This window comes from Camelus bactrianus, chromosome 14 (assembly GCF_048773025.1).
Source record: "Camelus bactrianus isolate YW-2024 breed Bactrian camel chromosome 14, ASM4877302v1, whole genome shotgun sequence".
Taxonomy (NCBI): Eukaryota; Metazoa; Chordata; class Mammalia; order Artiodactyla; family Camelidae; genus Camelus; species Camelus bactrianus.
The window spans coordinates 9,704,550-9,724,118 of record NC_133552.1 but is presented as its reverse complement, the minus strand read 5'-3'; the positions used below and the strand labels follow the sequence as shown (position 1 = coordinate 9,724,118).

The following is a 19,569-nucleotide window of genomic DNA, read 5'->3' as shown; positions in this document are numbered from 1 at the left end:
TAATTGAAATTTAGTAAATAATCTTGTGCTGTAATTGGTAGGGTTTCTTCCTTTTCCAGCAGTAGTAAGTGCAGAATTCTTTTTACTTACTGTACTTTAAGGATTTATCTTAGAAGATGAATATTAAATATTGCAAGCCTGTGACACTAATCTACTCAAACAATAAAAGTGAAGCACAGTAAATGAGATCTCAGAAACACCAGATATGTTTCTTTATTTAAAAAAAAAACCTTTTTAATTAAACCATCCAATTTAATGTTTTTATATGGCACTTTAGTTTTGAAGGTAAAGTGATCTAGAGACAGCTGACAAAGAAATTATAACTGCAATTCCTTGGTGAAAATGTTAATGACAGCAAAATATTGTTTAATTAGACGATTGCAGCATCTGGATTAACACTCTTTAAGAGCGATGTTCCTGTGCTTGTCTGCTTCTTCTCACTTTACAGACATTTTGTCATCTCTAGGTCATTAGGAAAGAATTTTTAATGATTTTTCTAGAAGCAAGCAGTTCAAGTTACATCTAATTAGATGACAATAATAAGCCCAACACATGCAGTAGCTAAATATATACATAATTAACCAGGGAGGGCTTGTACATCACAGAGTAAAAAAGTGGAAAATGCTAAACAGGAGAAAAAGGTTGGCGTTGGGGAAGTTGTACTGAATTTATTAGCTGACCATATGAAAAACAACTCAAAAATCTTAAAAAAAAAAAAAAAGCCCCCAAACCCAACAGGATCATTTACATGAAGCTAGTAAGCAATCACTCTATTTTTTTTTAAATACTAGAATGTCAGATTTTAATATCTTGTTCATAGTATTATTTAACAAAGTATAAAATGAGGCAGAAGTTGTATCTTTTGGAACACAATGAACAGAAACTAGGTCAATCTGGGAATCAGAGGTTGAACCCATATATCTAAATCAAACTCTAAGCACCATTAAAAGTCTTCCAAAACTTAGTGTTCTTTAAAAATTAAAGATCAATTGTTTCAGAATACTTAAATAAATTACATCACAGTCCTAAGCCGACTTTCATGCAGTTTTAAAGGTCATGTTTTCAAAGAATATTTAATGGGATGAAAAAAAGTAGAATGTGAACCTGTATATGTAACAGATTCCCAAAGACTGCCACACATAGGAAAAAAACAAAACAAAACAGAAAAATCACCAAAGTGTTAACTGTGATATTTATGGCTAGAATTACAAGTGATTGGGTTTTTAAATTATACTTTTCTATGTTTCTAATTTTCTATCACGAGTATTTATTGAATTTATAAATACAACAAAATAAAGGCCATGAAAATATTTGTTGGCCTTTAGGTGTCTTTTAAAAACAGTATGTTTTCTGAGTATTTGACAAGCTTCTTTTACTACGTAAAGTATCTTTACAAAACTTACATACGTATAGGAAAATGTGTCTATTTCTATGTAATTATGTATATATACATGTGTCACATGAGGGTCTAAAACTCTACATACTGCATTAATTCTAGGACATTGCTGCTGTGTGCTTTATGGAGAGTCTTACTTTTAAAAGCATTTTGAAAGGAGGAAAAGACAAATTGGCCAAGGATGAGAGACCTCAGAGGAAGAAATGCATCACAAAATGTACTTCGAATTTCATGTAAAGTGTAAGAGAAATACTGAATATCTTTGCAGAAAATGTGAATTTATTAGGTCACATTGACCTATATTTTTAAAAACATGAAGCCAGAAAGGGTTGTTTCATCTTCTCAATCAGACTGCATTTTGCAACTCTTCTTTTTAATCCAGGAAATTTAAATTTAAATTTAAATATAGCAATTCTAGTCAACTCACATAATAGACCACAAAATCATGCAAACACAGAGCATAAATATTAAATCAGTTCAATCTGATGGGTATTTATAGTGCAAAACTTTGACCTCATAATCCCAATGGAGAGAAGAAGACATAAAATGCTAAGGACACATTACTATAAGTGCCAACACGTGTGGCACATACAGTGCTGTGGAAGATGTGAATCCTATGGGACATTAACACAATTATGTTAAGGTATGTCTTTTAAAGAATATAGGTACAGGGCAGTGGTTCTCAAAGTGTGGATCTTGGACCAGTAGCATCAGCATCACCTGGTGACTTGTTAGAAATACAAATGCTTGAGCCCCACTCTAAACCTACTGAATCAGAACCTCTGGGGTGGGGCTCAATGCTCTGTTTCAGCAAGCCCTCCAGGTGATTCTGAGAACTACTCTATCCTGGAGTTGGGTTGGTGGCTGAGTTGCTCATGTTGTGGCTGGTGGTGTTCTCTAGGAGCTGCCACCATCAGGAGAAAGCCCTCTCACTCAAGGCCCTTTCCTTCCCAGGAGTCTGCATCCAGTGACCGCAAAGTGGAGGTAACGAGGCCGGGTGCCCTTGCTGCAAGGGCAAGACATCTCTGAAAGGTCATCTCAGCTCTCGCCTCCCTGTAAGATCTGCTGAGGTCTCTGCTGCACCTGCTTTGAGGTTCAGTTTTTCCTTCTGCCAAGTTCTACTTTCTTTACTCCCCCACAGATGTTGATCCCAAGGACACTCTCCAATAAACTTCTTGCAAGAAAGTCTCTGTCTCAGAGTCTTGCTTCTCTGGATCTGAGATCTCGCTGAAAACAGTACCAGCTTGTACATTAGAGATGATAATTCTAGACCCAGATCTAATGGTAGAATATCCCTGTGTACAAAAGTCATAACCATAATAAAAATGAAAACAATTGTCTAAAAATCATTAATTGTTTAGGTCTTAAAGCAGTTGATAGATTAAGGCTGGTGACTGGAGGTGAAACTGAATGTCACTGTGAATATCCAGAGGCAGTATGCTATTGTAGTTGAGTGAAAGTCTATGGCCAAACTACCTACATTAGCATCCTGACTTCTTCACGTACTAGCTCTGTGGCTTGGGCAAGTTATTTACTTCTCCGTACTTCATTTGCCCATTGGTGAAATGAGAATAAGAACTTTTGGGTTATTGTTAGGATTAAATGAGTAAATATGCATAAAACACTTAGAACCATGTTTGCAACATTCGGAAACTGCTCGGTAAGCATTATTATTTACCATTTGTTCTCAATGTTGATATTGACATAAAAGAAATGTTTCACAAAGAAATAATAAAACTAGGCAAAAATAATAAAAATATTATTTTTCCCTGAACCTTGATATTAAGAAAAATTAAAGAAATTTCCAGCTTACATGTTGCCTATAAGAAGCCTATGAAAATACTATGAGAAGCTTTTCCTGTAAATGTAATGCCTTCTGGATCTATGGCTTCAAATAGCTTTGTATATTTTCCTACTATAATAATTGTAACTTTTTACTGGAATTGCTGGTGTACGTACGTCTGTTTTCCTGACTATACTATGATCTCTTCCAAGGCAGAAACCATACTTTGCTTTCTTCTGAAGTGTCAGTGCCAAATAGAGTGTGTGGCACATAGCAGAAGCGTTCAGTAACATTTTATTAAAACGAGGAACAAGTCAATTTCATATCTAGAGTCCTGTAATGCTCTCCTGAAAGCTCTCCCCAGCTTTAGGAGATCTAGTTTCTGATTCATGCCATCCATAGTTATCAGTTTAATTTTCCTAAAACTCCATACTGCATTCTCTTCTACTATAAAACACTGATTCCTAGATTCAGGTTCTTTACAGTCTGGTTCTTACCTACAACTCCAATGTTATCTCCTATTATTCTCTGCTGTAGCCAAGATATGACACTCATGTCCACTGAATGCGTAACACATATCCAACTGGCAGAAATTTGTAAGGCTCTGTTCTTTTTTTGTCTCCCCCAAAACATTCTTAAAATTCTTCCACCCTGCTTAGCTCTTGTCGCATTCACTATTTATAGCACTCATTCAGCACTTACCATCAGCTGTCTCAAAATGCTCTTATGTATATTTCATTTACTCATCCAGTTGTAAGTGCTCTGAGTTTCGAGTGTCTATTTATACTTCTCTTCATCCCACTGTCTACAGTAGACAGACTTTAATATTTAGTTAGAGTCATTGCAAAGAAAATACCCAATAAATTCTTTTAAAAAACTCCCAGTTGTCTGTACATTCTTTGTGACACCATATAAAACAGACCTCAATTATTCAAAAAAAGATAGAAAGACACTCAAATTCTCCTTACAATCTGCATGCTCTGGCTCAGAAACCCGAAGATTATCCCAATCAGAAAAACAGCTGTATCTATATCGCTTAGGGACAGCTTTTAGGGATCACAGTGCTATCTCTATCCAGGCTGCAATCTTTCTAGAGCTAGACAGAGAAACAAACTCCCAGAAAGTAACAGGCATGAAGTGGGTGGTGGTTACAGGTGGAACTGAACCACACTGTGGGAAATGTATCTGACAGGAGTAAAATGCAGAGAAGAGATGAAGACCAGTAGAGGGGAAGTTATAGCTCACTGGCAGAGCATGTGCTTAGCATGCACAAGATCCTGGGTTCAATCCTCAGTACCTCCATTATATAAATAAAAAATAAACCTAATAGCCCCCCCAAGACAAATAAACAAAAAGAGTCCTTTAATACAATAAACCAGATAACGTTCCATCCAGAGGACAGAATCCCATCGTAGAACAGAAGAACCTTTCAGTAAGCATACCAGCTTGACTGGAAACAGAGTGAGATCACCCTGTCCTTCAGTTTTAATTCCAAAAGCTCCAAACAGGGAGCACAGTCAAGGGAAAAAAAAATCACGCTTATGTACGACATATGGTAGACAATGACTCGATAGATCTTTCAAGGACAATAGGAGAACCTAACTACAGGAAACATGAAAGAATACTGCAGAAGAATGTAAAGAGAACACTATCCTGAAAAATCAGGTAAAGATCCACGTAGTTGAAAATAACATACTGCATTAACGAGAAGAAAATTTTAATAGAGTTGAAATCCTTCCTAAGATGTAAAAATATGTGGGCTTCAAAAAATAAGTGTTTAATAATAATATGGATTCTGGTATTAAGTTATATTGATGAAGATAAGCAATAAATGAGAAGTAAATTGAGTTAATGTTCTTATTTTGCATAGGAGTGATTAAAAATGTTGATTCATTTTTGAGTTCAAAAGTAAGAGAAATATATTTTAGAAGGTTAAAAAAATTTAAACATATTAATTCTCGAAGAAAATTAATAACAAAATATCCTATGTTCTGAATTCTAAAATAGTGGGCAAAATTTTATTTACATGCCTGAAGAAAGACAAAACAATATGAAAAGCAAGAAAATATTAAAAGCAATGGTATAAGAGAAGATTATATAAGACCAAACAGATTAGTTATTAAAACAGATGCAAACATATCAAACATGGCTATTGAAAGATTTAAAGTCCAAGACAGAGTTAAAACCTGCAATTCCACCTATGCCCTAGGACATAAAGTTGGCAGATCTGGGATTCTATCCCCTTCACCTTGGCAATGAAGCTTATGCTACATCATGCTGTTTACATAAATATGCTAAGGAAATTAGGTTCTTTACATTTCAGATGTTTAAGTTCATTCTATCTTTATATGTAAGTAATGTGTTAATTAAATAGCATAACACATTTCTTTTATCTTCAAGGAAGTAAGCAGGTCTCTTTAAGATATGTACATTGTATATACTGGCATACAAATATATATGAAATATGTCATAAAGGTATCTTGAAGGTATAGTTATATAGTGGAGATACGTGTATGAAATACAGAATAACATTTAATATATGTAATAAATAGTTCTTTGGTTGCACTTCTAGTATACTATTAGCAAAGGCATTAAAATTACAATGTGTGTATTAAATAATTAAAATGCAAAACCATTTCAAATAATTTTTTATCCCTTTTTGTTGACAAATCAAGTTCTCTTGTCTATTTAATATATATCTGTATCATTCATATTTAATATATGCCCATAGCATCCATATTCACTTGTATATGATAGATTAAAAAAGACGAATATTACACAGTTACCCTTTCAAGCAATGAATCAGACCACAAGGCTCTAAACTCATGGTTCTGAGTATTCATTCATGAAAGAACAATAATCATAGGTAAGCATATATATTTAAGTAATTATTTAAATTCATCTGATTGCAAAAATTTTGGTGGAGCCTGGTTTACAGAAGTAAATTCTTTGTAATTCAACATAAATTAGGGCTTTGGAGCTTAATTCAGGACAAAAGAAAGAGCTACTTAAATCTCATAGACATGTACAGCCACTGACAACCACTGATTTAGCTGAAAAACAAAGCCACTATCTTCTTTTAATTTACAAGCCTGGTACTGCCGAGGCTGATGGCAGTTACTCATCATTTAGAAATGTAATCTGATTTTATATTTTCATTGGAAGATTTTAAGAAAAAAAAAAGATGCTGTAACCCAATCATGCCATAATCCAGGTGACATCTGTACTAGGCAGAATCCTGTTGTTATTCTCCTGTCTAGCTGCTACTGCTGAGAATGACAAAGTAGTGAAATTACATTTTCCCATTATTATTTCCAGACACTCTCTGGCAATGGTTTGTTGATTCTAATAAACCTTCAGACAAAGCTGTCAGCAAAGGAAATGGCAGAAGGAGAGCAAGGAAAAGCCTCTTCAACAATAAATGCATCTAAACCTTGGTACTTACTTGTGTAGTCTCTGATAACAATTTAATGTGAGTACTTCAATATTTATTCTAATGCTGTATTTGAATTCCAAGGAGAACGATGTACTCCATCAAGTCACATTACCAATGATTTTGATGAACAGAAACATATTACCTGATTAGAGAATGAGATGTCTTCTTACCTGCTATAGTGTTAAGAAACATCAGATATTCGAAGTTTGAAATTTCCCTTCTTTGCCAACGCTGAGTCATGTTGGAAGATTTATAAAGCTGTCGAGGAGTGGCCAGTGAGATCCTCCTAGCAATTAAGCAAACCATAACAGACAGTCTCTTTTAACTCATGACTTTTAAAAATTCAGAAATAACTAATATAGTAATTTGATTTTATTCAACTTAAAATAATTCATGGTTTTGATAAATGACAAAATATATTTTAATTGTAGATACTCGTAATATTTGAAAATTCTATTATAGAGAAGATACATTTAGTTACTCAGGGTAAACCACGGTGAAAGCTTCTATTTGGATGATATGGCTTCAAGTGGGTATTTTACAAGTCAACAAGAACAAAAAAGGTGAAACATTACTCAAAATAAGTCAAAGTAGCTTTTAAACAATACAGCAAATCTGCTGCATGCTAAGAAGCTAGGCAGACAGTCAGGCACCAGCATATGAGCATTTGACTTAAATCTTATATGATAATGCTGCCACTGAACTTTTTACATCTGCCCCACACACAGAGTGTGCGCATGTGCACAGCCTCTAACCACACGATACACATCCCTCTTATGAGGTAAAAAACAAACAACTGGGAACTTTGAAAATGTATGAATTGAGAAGAAGGGACCTAGGAATAGCTTAAGGGAGTGAATCAAGAAATTCTGTAAAAATTATGAACTTTTCAAGGTTCAATGTGTTTATCTAAAAAATAATGAAAGCTGACTGTATTTGTCAAAGTATGATAAGGCTAACTGAGTTTCCAAAACCACCACTTAAGACAGAGATTCCCAAACTTTTCAATTTATGCCACCCTTAGGGTCTCAGGAATTTTTTCATGGTGCCCCCAGCCCAAGAGAAATACCTAACAGTCCTGTTTATTAAGTAGTTAGGCCTAAATAGATTAATAAATACTTGAGTCTTAATAACTAAGTAGCTGTTTGAGAATATAATATTCATAAAATGAAAAAAAGTATTTTATTTCATTCTTAAATAACCACGATTGGTGGGAAGGTAGAGCTCAGTGGTAGAACGTGTGCTTAGCATGTGGGAGGTCCTGGGTTCAATCCCCAGTACCTCCATTAAAAAAATTAAAATAAATAAATACACCTAATTACCCCCTCAAATAAATTTTAAAAAGTTTTAAAAAGTGGCTTAAAAATAACAATGATTACTTACTAAAGGAATGTATCGTCCACCTGTTGGGCACTGCATAACTTCTTAAGCCTCAGAATCCTATCTGACATCACCACCTTCATTTCCTGTTCCTCATTAATTTTCATGCAGTGCTTTTATTTTTTTAAATCACCAGCAACTCCCTAAAACTTACTTTCACAGGCTAAGATATCATCAAAAAGAATGCAGTGCTAGCACACATTGAAACTTAGAACCAACCTAAGAGTTTGAGCAGTGTCTGACAGATGCTGCTGTGTTTCCCTAAAAAATATAAACCACCCTGCAGCAGCCCTGAGATGTTTACAGTTATGTCTCAAGGCTCTGCTTCTGCTTGATTTTTCTGTCAAGAAGAATCATCTTCCAAAAATCAAGGAGAGATCAAGTGTGGTTAAAAGTAAAATAATGCTCATAATAGGTAAGGAGTATAGTAAAAGAGCTTCTGGTTGTTTTCAATGAACTCAGGTCCCAACAAGTCCAAGAGTACTGAAGGAAATTACACATGCCATTGAGAAAACTCTATTGGTACTCTCTGAAGAATCATGGTCATTGAGAAATATGCCAGGAGGCAGAAGATTACTTTTAAAAAGGAAAAAGACCTATCAGTGAGTTCTTAATGTCAATTCCTGGAAAAATTCTTGAATTGATGATTAAAAGATTTGTAAGTACTTAGGAAAGGAAGTAATGATTACTATGAGTCAGCTGAGATTCAATAAGAACAAGTCTTGCAAAACTAACCTCATTTTCTTTTTTTGACAGATTAAATGCATTTTTCTTTTGACCTGTATTTTATATAAGTACCTCATTATCTACAAATGTCTTAATTTAATCTTGTCATTCAACTAACAAACATCCTGAGCATGTGCATACCTGTCAGTGAATTAGCCTTACCCTGTAAGCTTAATAGGAGAACAGATACCTCACAATGCAAGGTAATGCTAGTCGAGCAGCACTTATAAAGCACCTTTGCAATTAGGCGGTGTGCTAGGTGTCGTAGATTAAAAGATAAATAAGACACAGTCCCTGTCTTTTAAATGTCTGTAGCCTATTTAAGAGAAGATAGACAAAGATTAGTTTTCCTTTCCATGCATGCAGTGCTCTGCAGTGATTCCCAGGAACATAATGATCTATGTGGAAGAAAGTGTTGCTTGTCTGCCCAGTGCCGATAATATCTCTTTCCTCCTGAACAATAGAAAATATATTTTGTCCAGGAAGGAAGGGGCAGAGTTCAGAGGTATATTTTCCCTTGAATTCTAGGGGATGATTTCACATTAGTGTTCAGTGATGATTCTAGGGGCAGAAGGGTGACCCCCATTCTGGCCAGAAGGAACTGCAGTAAAGACTGCTGGAGGCGTCTAGATACATTCCTTCTTAAAACATAGATGTTCAAGGAGAAATCCTTTGTGTATTTTTCCTACTTGAATGTAGTTGTGTGAAGATGTGGTACCTGGAGAAGTAGTGGTTATTTTGTGAACATGAGACCAACTGAAAGTTCTGACATCACCAAACCTCTGAGTCAGTACTGGCAACTCCTCCTTAACTCCACATCTTTCATAAAACAGAACCGCCAAAGCAAAAAAACCCCTATTGTTTAAGCTACTTTTAATCAGGTATTCAGTTACTTGGAGCCAAAAACTGACTGACATTAGTGATATATATACATAATTATTGGCTATGTTTTCTTAGATTAGTATCTTTCAATGAAATAAGATTTCAAAAATGCTTTTAAAAATACCAAGATGAAAGAATTAGGAAATGGTTAAAATCATACCATAATTAATGACTATTAATCTCACTAAATTCTGAGAATTTTACTACTTTAATGAAGAAGCACTTATACATAGCATTTATAAAAAACAAGTTATATGCTACCACAACAATTAATCACAAACATCATGAAGCTTTTGGTATGTTTCTTGTAAGATCTTCAGTAAAAATGTCTTAATTATGTGTTAGCTGTAAGATGCTATCAATTTTTTAACTTCCTCATTCTATGTGTTAAATAAAATTATGCCCCATTCTGTCATCCTTCAAATAGCTATTTACATAACCTCCTTCCCTACAAATGACCTGCAGAGGGAGAAAATTCCTTGTTTCTTAAAATAATTATAATTTTATAACCCTATTTAGATTTCTGTCATATTGAGATTAAAATATGTTAACAAACCATAGATAATGTGTAATGCGATATAATTACCTGGCTTGTGGCAAACCGTAGCTGGTCCCTACTCCAACCCGAGGCAAGCCATAGACAACTTTTTTCACTGTTGCTTGATCAGGGAAATTAAACATAACCGAGGCTGTGGTAAGAAGAAAAAACATGATTTAGAAAACCACAAGAGAGCTAACCATCAATTTCAGAAATCACTTTCCAGAGCCTTTCATGATTTATTTGTAAAGGCAATGAATCAGCATGGAAAATCAGCTTTCTGTGTAACTTTATCCATGAGAAATCTAGGCTTAACTTTTTCAAATTAATTCTTTTTTATTTTTATTTTTGTTTTAGCGAGGGCAGATCAAAGAGAGAAATACAGCAAAAAAAAAAAAAAAAAAAAAAAAATCAAGACAGTATCCGACCATGTAAAAGAACAACATCCAAAAATAAGTACATTTTCTTTCAAAACATTCAAGGGGACTTACTTCGGTTTGCCATAAATACTTCCAAAGCAGTATTCTGTAGAAGATAACGTCTTGAAAATACAGCCCGAATCTCGCTGAACATCCATTTTCCATGCAGTCCCTCAGTGTATGCGAGAACCTAAATTGAACAGTTGAAAGGGAAGTGTCAGTCAGTTGAATATGTGTTTCAGATTCAGTCTGATTTTGAAATGGGTCTTTTTTGGGGGGTAATTTATTTATTTTATTTATTTACTTTTAGAGGAGGTACCAGGGATTGAACCCAGGACTTTATGCATGCTAAGCATGCCCTCTACCTCTTGAGCTGTGTCCTCCCACCTCAGACCCAGTCTGACAATACCTTAGACAGTGCTGTATAAAAGCAAGTAAATTAGGGATTTTCTTCCTGAACTCATGATATATCACAATACTGCCAATCATCTGATTCTGAATATTTGCAAAATTTCTACCGTTCTAAATTTTCTTAGTTGACTCATGAAGAAATGAAGGAGCAGAAAAGTTCTATGTTCAAGGTGACCCTGTGACTTTAAACAGAAAACGTACTACAATTTTTTGGTCTTGTATATGATCAGCTAGATCAGGTGACCTGACATACTGTTGGTTCTTTTCCAGTATCACTTTTCTTCCTTATTCTTTGCTTAATGGAAGACCAGTGAGCCCCAAAGTGCCCACGTGGTCAGCTTCAGGTGATGGGTCACGATTGATCTAACGTGGTCCAGGGGTCAATGAACATTTTTGGTAAAAGGCCAAATAGGAGGCCATCTGTCCTTCTCACAACCACTCAGCTCTGCCATCATAGTGTGCAAGCAGTCACAGACAATGTGTACACACCCGGCTCCCACAGTGTGTGATTGTGTTCCAGTGAAGCTTTATTTACGACAACGGCCTGATTTGTTCCTGAGGCCAGAGTTTGTCTGACCCATGGTCTAAGCCAATCATGAGAAAGTTATTCCTTGTTTTTCCCAAATTCCCTTGCAACTAGTGGTAAGGACATTTGACCCAGAACTGGCTAATGAGAACAAAACCAAAGTCACTCGGGATATTTCAGAAAAGCTGATAAAATGAGTCATATGTAGCTGGTACACTTCTTTCTCTTCCTTGCTTGAATGGAGATGAAATGGCAGAAACTGTAGCAGCAACTGTGTAACTGTAAGAGGAAGGTCAAGGGAATGTCAGCAAGGTCGGCCCTAATGTTGAGTTACTGAAACAGTCTCAGCATCTACTCGTATCTGGACAACTTCTTCCATAACGCAGACAAATCCATACTTGATTATGCTACTGTAGTCAAATCTGCAACTAGCACATTCTTTCCTGAGACACCGATATATATTAACAATTCATAAACACATTTTCTACTTGCATTGGTGTACCCTGTATAATCTGCTACACGTATATTTGCTTTGGTGAAAACAGAAACTAGTTATTGAGTTTAACATACATGATATCCATGAAAACAAGTTATGAAGTCCTTTTTCACATTTCCTTCCTCTAGGAAACATACACACACACACACATATATCACATATATATACACACACATATTATATATATATATACACACACACGCATAAATACACGGTATATGATCTATTGGTCTTTCTATTTTTTGAAAATTCTATTTTCTAACCCCTTAATTCAGTTTTTGTCTTTCTCCAGGCACTGGAAGGTTTTTGGAGCCAGTCAGACATTTATTTAAATACTGAAGGATTTTGGAGCCAGTCAGACTCCGATTTAAATTTTGGCTCTGCTATTTGCTAGCTTTGGAACTTGGAAAAATTATTTACCTCTATCTAATTTTTGTAATCTGAAGAACAGTGATAATAATACTTATTACTGGTTAAGTGGAGACAATGAACGTAAAGTGCATGGCCTAGCTATTATTTACGTTCTGTTTGTAAGTTTATGTGTCCTTGCTGTTGAGCATAAAGTGACAACTGCTTTTCAGGTTCTAAATGCAAAACTTCTTTTTATACATTTCACAAAAGGATTATAGTGACTTGCCACAATTCCTATTAATATAGTCTCACTTCGTTGCAATGGTTTCCAGATTTGAATTTCACAGACCAGCACATTTTTTTTTTAAATGGAAAGAGCAGTAATACAGCGTTGATAACTCTTATTTTGTCAAGTAAGAAGAATTTTAAGACAAATTAAGCAGCTACACAACAAAAACTATCTTTCACTAAAATATATATATAAAACCCAAAGAATAAAATGAGCATAATCTCAGAAAAGGGAGAGACCTTCCCAATAAACCTGTGTGCTGTGTTGACACCCTTATACTAAAGCTGGTATGCCAGGAGGATGGTGGACATTACGTATATGTGTGTGTGTGTATATATATATATATACACACACACACACAAACATACTAATATTTTTACTTATTTTTCTCTTTGGGAAACATAATGTGATGAATATTTGACCAAGTATTCCTTTCCGTTAAGCATGTCATCAGTTTATCAGCAGGCAGGTGGCTCACAAACACAAAGAAGTTGGCTTGACTCTGTACGTGCTCAATGCAAAACTGTCTTATCAACTGTGCCAGTTATCAAATTATTGCTTCCTGGCTCCAAATTTACCATTAATTGCTTATCCTGTGAAAATGAATTGTGCCCTTTATTTTTCCTTTGCTAGTGGACATGATGCCACACTCTATCAGGAAAGGACATTGAAGAGATGATGCAGAAGAAAGGGGTTTTCTTTCTGGTTCTGGCGTGCTCAGCCAGCAGGTCCCTGCAGAGGGCGGGGCTTCTCCAGTGCCCGGCTCCCGCAGTGTGTGATGGCTGACAGCACCCAGTGACTAGCAGTTTTCTCCAGAACTCCCCTGTCCCAGGCAGTTCTGTAGCAGAGTGCCTCTGGTAAGAACCCTCCCATAAACAGCTTCACCAACTCCTTAGAGGGTGGTTTTCTGGAAAGTTCCAAAGGACAGAGCTCCAGCAATCTCTCCCAGCAGGGCACCAGAGTGACTCTGCACCACTTAGGGAGCTACAGCCATGCCCTCCCCAGTAAGGCTTGAAGGGGCTCTTCTTGGGTTCAACGTCAGCTCAAAGACAGTGTCTATATACTGTTCCCCTACTCTGAAGAGTTGTTTTTATTTTTTACTAACCATTCCCTTGTTACTTCAATATCCTGTTATAATTTATAATTATTTCTGCTTTTATAAATTATAACACTTTTCCTGTTTAAATTGCTGTGTGGCTTCTTTCTCTTGACTGGCTCCAAAATGACACATGAACCCCCCTCAGTTCTCCTACCACCGTTCTCTTAGCTCCAGGCTGGCACCACGAGAGTCCTCAGGGACCCTCGGGAGCAAGAAAAAAGGAAACCAAGATAATCAGACGAAAGCAGTAGAGCCTGGAGGCAGAGTAAAGGGAGAGAGAATAAAACAAAAAGAAAATTATTTTGTTAGTAGCTAGTAAACAGCTCAGGAGGCAAATTCCAAAAGACAGACCCAAAGGTGCAAACTATTTTGACAAGGGCAGCATCATCCGAATGAGCATACAAGGGGCCATGGGAAGGAAAATTTTACTTCATAGTCACCCATGTTATATTTGAGCTTTTGAAATCCTTAAAAGGGGCGGATAAAAGACTATGTACCCTCTGAGCTGTTCATAATTCCCTGCCTGGAAACCCAGCAGAGCCTAGAGTCCTTTTTTTCACAGCAAGCCACCTCCTGCCTTCTCTTCTTATTTCCTTCAAGATCGATTATGGAACAAAACTCTCCTAAAATTTTTAATTAATTTGTTTAGATCCTTTCCTGTGAACTGATTTTCCTGGCATCTGATTTACAGCTATCATGTACTAACTCCAGTATCTCTTCCATTATACCTTCTATTATAAACATTTTAATTCTGTGCAAGACATTTTTTTGGTCTGTTTTTTGCCTATCCCCTCTGTGACATGAAAGTTCCATGAGAGAAGCGCCCTCATCTATCTTATTTACTATTCAAAACACAGTGCTTAAAACAGTGCCTGGCACATATGTGCTCCATACACATTTGTTTGTTGTATAAATCACTAGGAGAAACAGACAGAGATACTACATACGGGGAAGGTTACAAAGAGATCTTATGAAGTAATGCATATCTGACGCCTTTGCTGAACTGGAAAAAGCGTTCCGGTTTTGCCTTCAGACTACTCATGTTTATTATCCTAATGGGGGAGCCGCCAGAGGTCTCTCCTGACTTTAGATTTAATCAAGATCTAAACGAGCAACCTAAATAGAACAACTGGTTTCTCTTTTCTAGTAGCTTAATTTGCACCCACAGGCGACTCTAGACGGGGTTACACCCCATCGTGAAAGACCTTGTCCTGCATAAAAAGGGCTCCTTCACTCGAGAGGCATTGTGGACGGTCTTCAGGTGAAGAAGTTTGACTTTATTTTACAGACTTGCGCCTCTCACTTAAGACAATGTATACTGAGGTGTGTCACAGAGTATCACTTGGCACCCGTCTGGAGCATCAAGCTTATTTCTGGTGAGTAATTATGAAGTTTCTGTAGTGAAATTAACACAGATAGGATGAAAAAGAAAACGTAAAAAAATGAACTGTTGAGATAAACCACTAGCATTCAAAGACATTTTCTGGCTGTCATAGCTGCCTGGGACTGTACCCCAATCCCCTTTGCTCTCCTCTGCTCATATGCAACAAGAAAACACTGGAACTCAGGATGAGGGGCGCTGAGGTGAGATTCCCAACACACACAAGCCGGGGCTCTCAGAGGGTGAAGTGGAAGGCTGTGAGACTGCAGGCAGAGGGAGCAGTCAGGATGCTACTTCAGGTGAGTGATGAGGCGTTTAACCAATCTGCATATACTTCAAAAATGCAAAGGAATATCATTTGAAGTTGACTAAATACTAAGTTTATGGCGTATTCCCTTAAAAATCTGGGCATCCAGCCTAGGTCTGAAATATGACCCGAGACTATAAAATTGCCTGTATTTTATTTCTACCTCTACTGATTACGTAGTGTTCTGTAAGTTTCAGGACCTTCTATAATAACGCTTTAAGTTAGTTTTTCATTGTCCAAGATATTTTTCTAAACCATATAAGTACTTTCGTCTATACTTGAGGTTTGTGGCTTTGTTTTCTTTCCTGAGTCAACCTTTCCAGATCATCTGGTTTATGCTTGCTGGCTTCTCCAAATTATTTAATATACTGTGAAATCTAATCAACAAATGCTGACCAGCCTATTCAGTTTCATTTTCTGAAAACTGAATAAACGTAACTGTTATTACATCATAAACATCATAAATAAGAACAGTAAGGTGTCTTGGTCACAATTAGTATGGAACTTTGTGATTTTCTTAAGTGACCACTGAACTGTTTTGAGCAAAGGACTTAATAGCCAAAAGAAGTGAAGGGAGAAAGAGATCATGCTGGCCTTACACCTTGAGGTCTTCCCCACTCACTTATGAACTGAAACACACAGGACGCAACATAAAACAAATGTAATGGCGACCCCTTGTAAACCACCTGGCCCAAAAGTGTGCTTAACACACTTTACTTGATAATCGCGGGGAAGGAAAATAGGGTTGCCGTGCACTCATGTGTATCAGACACGCATATGTTGTCAGAAACATGGGTATAGCTGTCAAATCAGTTTCGTCTTTTTTTCCTTTTAAGGCAGTTAATATTATGTGACCTCAGAGTACTTGGTTAGTGATAGCTTTGCTGATCTCAAATCATCTGACACATACATGAGAACAAGTATTTGGATATGAAAAAAACTAAATTTTGCTTCAAGGTCTATTATCTGTTAAGAATTGATGAAAACGCTGTGGAGGGCTGGAGAGCTGTGGCCTGCTCAGTGTTTAGGAGGCCGTCACATCCAACAGACACTTGCAGCTTGAGCAGTTTAATTAAAGGGCTGTTAGTGCAATGTAAAGCTGTAAGTCCACATTACTTTTATAAATCTGTACAAACTATCAGTGATTCTGGGTGTAACAAATATATTCAAGATGGAATAGTTCCAAAGTAATTTCTGGTTTACATGCATACACGATCATCCATGCTCTTTTCCCTTTTGTTGGCTGAATGGAGAGCATTCTAAGGCCCAGAAGGACAGCAGAAGCACAAAACGGAAGCAGCTTGGTTTCTAAAACGACCGTGTGGGAGATCATCTCTGACTGGTGACTGCTGTCATGGTACACGGGCTGAGGATGTGGGGAGCAGGAAAGACAGCAGGATGTCTGGAACTCCCTCATCCCAGTTCTCATCATGTGTCTTGGGGATGTTGTTTCCTTACCAAAGGCATGGAGAGTAGAAGATATAAAAATAATTAGAGGTGTATGGAAAAACAGAAATAGCAACACAATGGATTATGCTGTTTTAATTGGGCAATGAATAACTTTCCAAGAGGTAAGTTAGGTATGCATAATTTAAGGGTAAGTTTCCATATTCTCAGCTGCTTAAAATCTATCTGCCTGAAAATGAACACGAGAGGGAAATACAGGTTCTCTTTTCCACCTACCTTTTCCCATTGCCCTTCTCCAATTTAGAAAAAAAAAAAAAAAAGACGTGGGGAGGGAGCTCTCGCTGGTGTATTATCTGGTGTATAAGATCTGTTGAGGGGGTAGAAACCTCAAAAAGGGACAATTCAAAATACTGATGAAAGTGTTGGAAATGGTATGCCCTCAATGACTGGATTAAAAAAAAAAAACACTTTTTGCGAGTTAAATTGTTTCCCAATTCTTTACTTTCAAAGAGCTGAAGTTAATTTAACTGAGCTGCCAGTTGAAAGGAATTAAAAATAATTTTTGACCACAGATCACTAGATGAGCTTTAGCATACAACTTAGAAGTGGTACAAAAAAACTATGAATGTTGCCATAATAAAACATCTTTCCATTTATTTACAATTTACAATTATGAACAAGATTTTTCAACATATTTAGAAAAAAGAAAGTTAGGAGTAGCTTTAATATCGACCCCCTGTATTGTTCTAGCAATCAGTAATATTCATATGTGGATGATAATATTTGTAATAATAATTTGTTCCTGAATAAAAGTGTTAAACACTTAGAATTTTATGGTCTTTGGAATTTAAAATGTTAATATTTTAATTCATTTGTGTACATGCTTTTTGCAGATAAGAATACAGTGATCAATATAAGACTTTCAAGAATAAAATATTTTTAGATTAGGTAACTTTTGGAAAGCGAATTAAATGGGAATATTAGTTGAAAGAGAAAGAGGAATTATATAAAATGTCCATTTGAAAAAAAGAGATTATTTGTACATTTTAAAATAGAAGATAATAGTAACCAAATCATTATTCTTTTGGATATATTCAATTCTACTGAGTATATTTGAAAAGTGTGTAAGAACTTTATTTTAAAATATATTCTTTTGGATATATTCAATTCTACTGAGTATATTTGAAAAGTGTGTAAGAACTTTATTTTAAAATATCAACAGTTAGAACATACTAGACAATACATCTTTAAAAAATTTTAAACTTATGAAAAATTTCAGATGTTAGCTTAGACATTAGTAATATGGTATGTAGTTTTATAAAATTATTTTATGGGGCAGGTGAAAAAAAAGTTAGAGGACATTTCCATGGATTGGCCCTGCACAATAAAGAAAACCTCAAATATCTGATGGAAAAGTCTCACTTTATCCTTTTATCCAATTAATAATGAACATTTTATCAAAATAAAACAGTCAGGGGTAGGCACTGTAATCAGTAAAATCTAATATGAACCAAAAACTGATCACTGAGTCAAATCTTTTCATTAAAATTTACACGAAAAATAATTAATCCCGATGAAAATAAATAATTCATGTAACATAAAAATGAAAATGAAAAAAACTGAAAATGACTTAGTGAAGTAAATGAAAATGATCAGTAAATTAAGCTGGCAAATGATGGTTTCCAAGAAATACATTTTCAATGAAAATTAAACAATGTTGTTACACAATGTTGTTATACTTCTGAGGTTAAATAGTCACAAATACAGCCATTATCACTATATGGGTTAAAACTGCCAGGTCAAATAGCCGATAATTGGGGGAAATTTAGGGAGCCCGTGTATAGGGAGCTTTTTATTGAGCAACCTTACATTTTGCTCTAGTTCATCAACTTAGGCACCAGCCTCTCCTAGACTTCAAGCCTCCCTAGGGTCTGCCTCTCTTACTGTGAGACCTCAGGCAGTTCACTTTCTATTCTTCAGCTCCCTTAGAAGATGGGGGAACTAACAGTACCTAACCTCACAGGATAGTTGTGAAGGTTTGAACAAAATAACTCTTAAAAAAAAAAACAGTGCCTGCCAAACAGGAAGTGCTTAATAAATGTTAGCCTCCTACTCCAATTACTGCCGACTTCCCTGTGTGCATGTGTACAGACACATATGTCCACACACTGAGCAGATCTCTGGTTTTAACCTTCATTAATGACACTGCCACAAGGGATTAGAAAACTTGGACACAGCTATTGTTTCCTTAATGGAAGTCTGCGTTCTGGAAAATTTCTGAAATCACAGGACTAACCTCAAACTAGGAAGTTCAGCTATTTGGGACATCAGCTCCCACTCCCACTGCTAGTACTGACAGCTCCAGGAAGGCTTCTTCCATTCTTAGAAACAGCCTATACTTAAGCCAGCTCTTTGCTACCAAGCTTGTCCTCATGATTTATCAATTTTATTATTCTTTTCATAACTTTCACTTAACAAATACTTATCAATTGATCACCGTGAGCCAGGTATGAAGAAGAGAGGCGGAGTCCCTGACCTCAAAGAGTTCACAGTCTGGTGGAGACTCACCAACAGTGGGGGAGGGAAAGCAGGGAAGGGAGAGTGTCCCAAGTGGAAGGAACACGTATGCAAACATGGTGCTTTGGGGACTAGGTCCAGGCAGTCTGGAATATGTACCGTAAAGAGGAGAGAGGTGCAAAGTAACATTAGACTAATAAAAGGTGGGCGGGGAACCAGGATGTG

General features: G+C 36.2%; 1 protein-coding gene across 13 annotated transcripts in view; it reads right to left on the bottom strand.

Annotated features, from left to right (window-relative positions):
- NBEA (neurobeachin) overlaps positions 1-19,569 on the bottom strand; it is a 536,549-nt gene that overhangs the window by 94,418 nt on the left and 422,562 nt on the right. For all 13 annotated transcript variants that reach the window (XM_074378046.1, XM_074378047.1, XM_074378045.1 and 10 more), the window contains 3 exons: positions 10,633-10,750; positions 10,190-10,292; positions 6,786-6,901 (listed from right to left, as the gene is read on the bottom strand). In XM_074378046.1, coding sequence (XP_074234147.1) covers positions 6,786-6,901; positions 10,190-10,292; positions 10,633-10,750 — 337 coding nt within the window. The remainder of the gene's footprint in view (positions 1-6,785; positions 6,902-10,189; positions 10,293-10,632; positions 10,751-19,569) is intronic.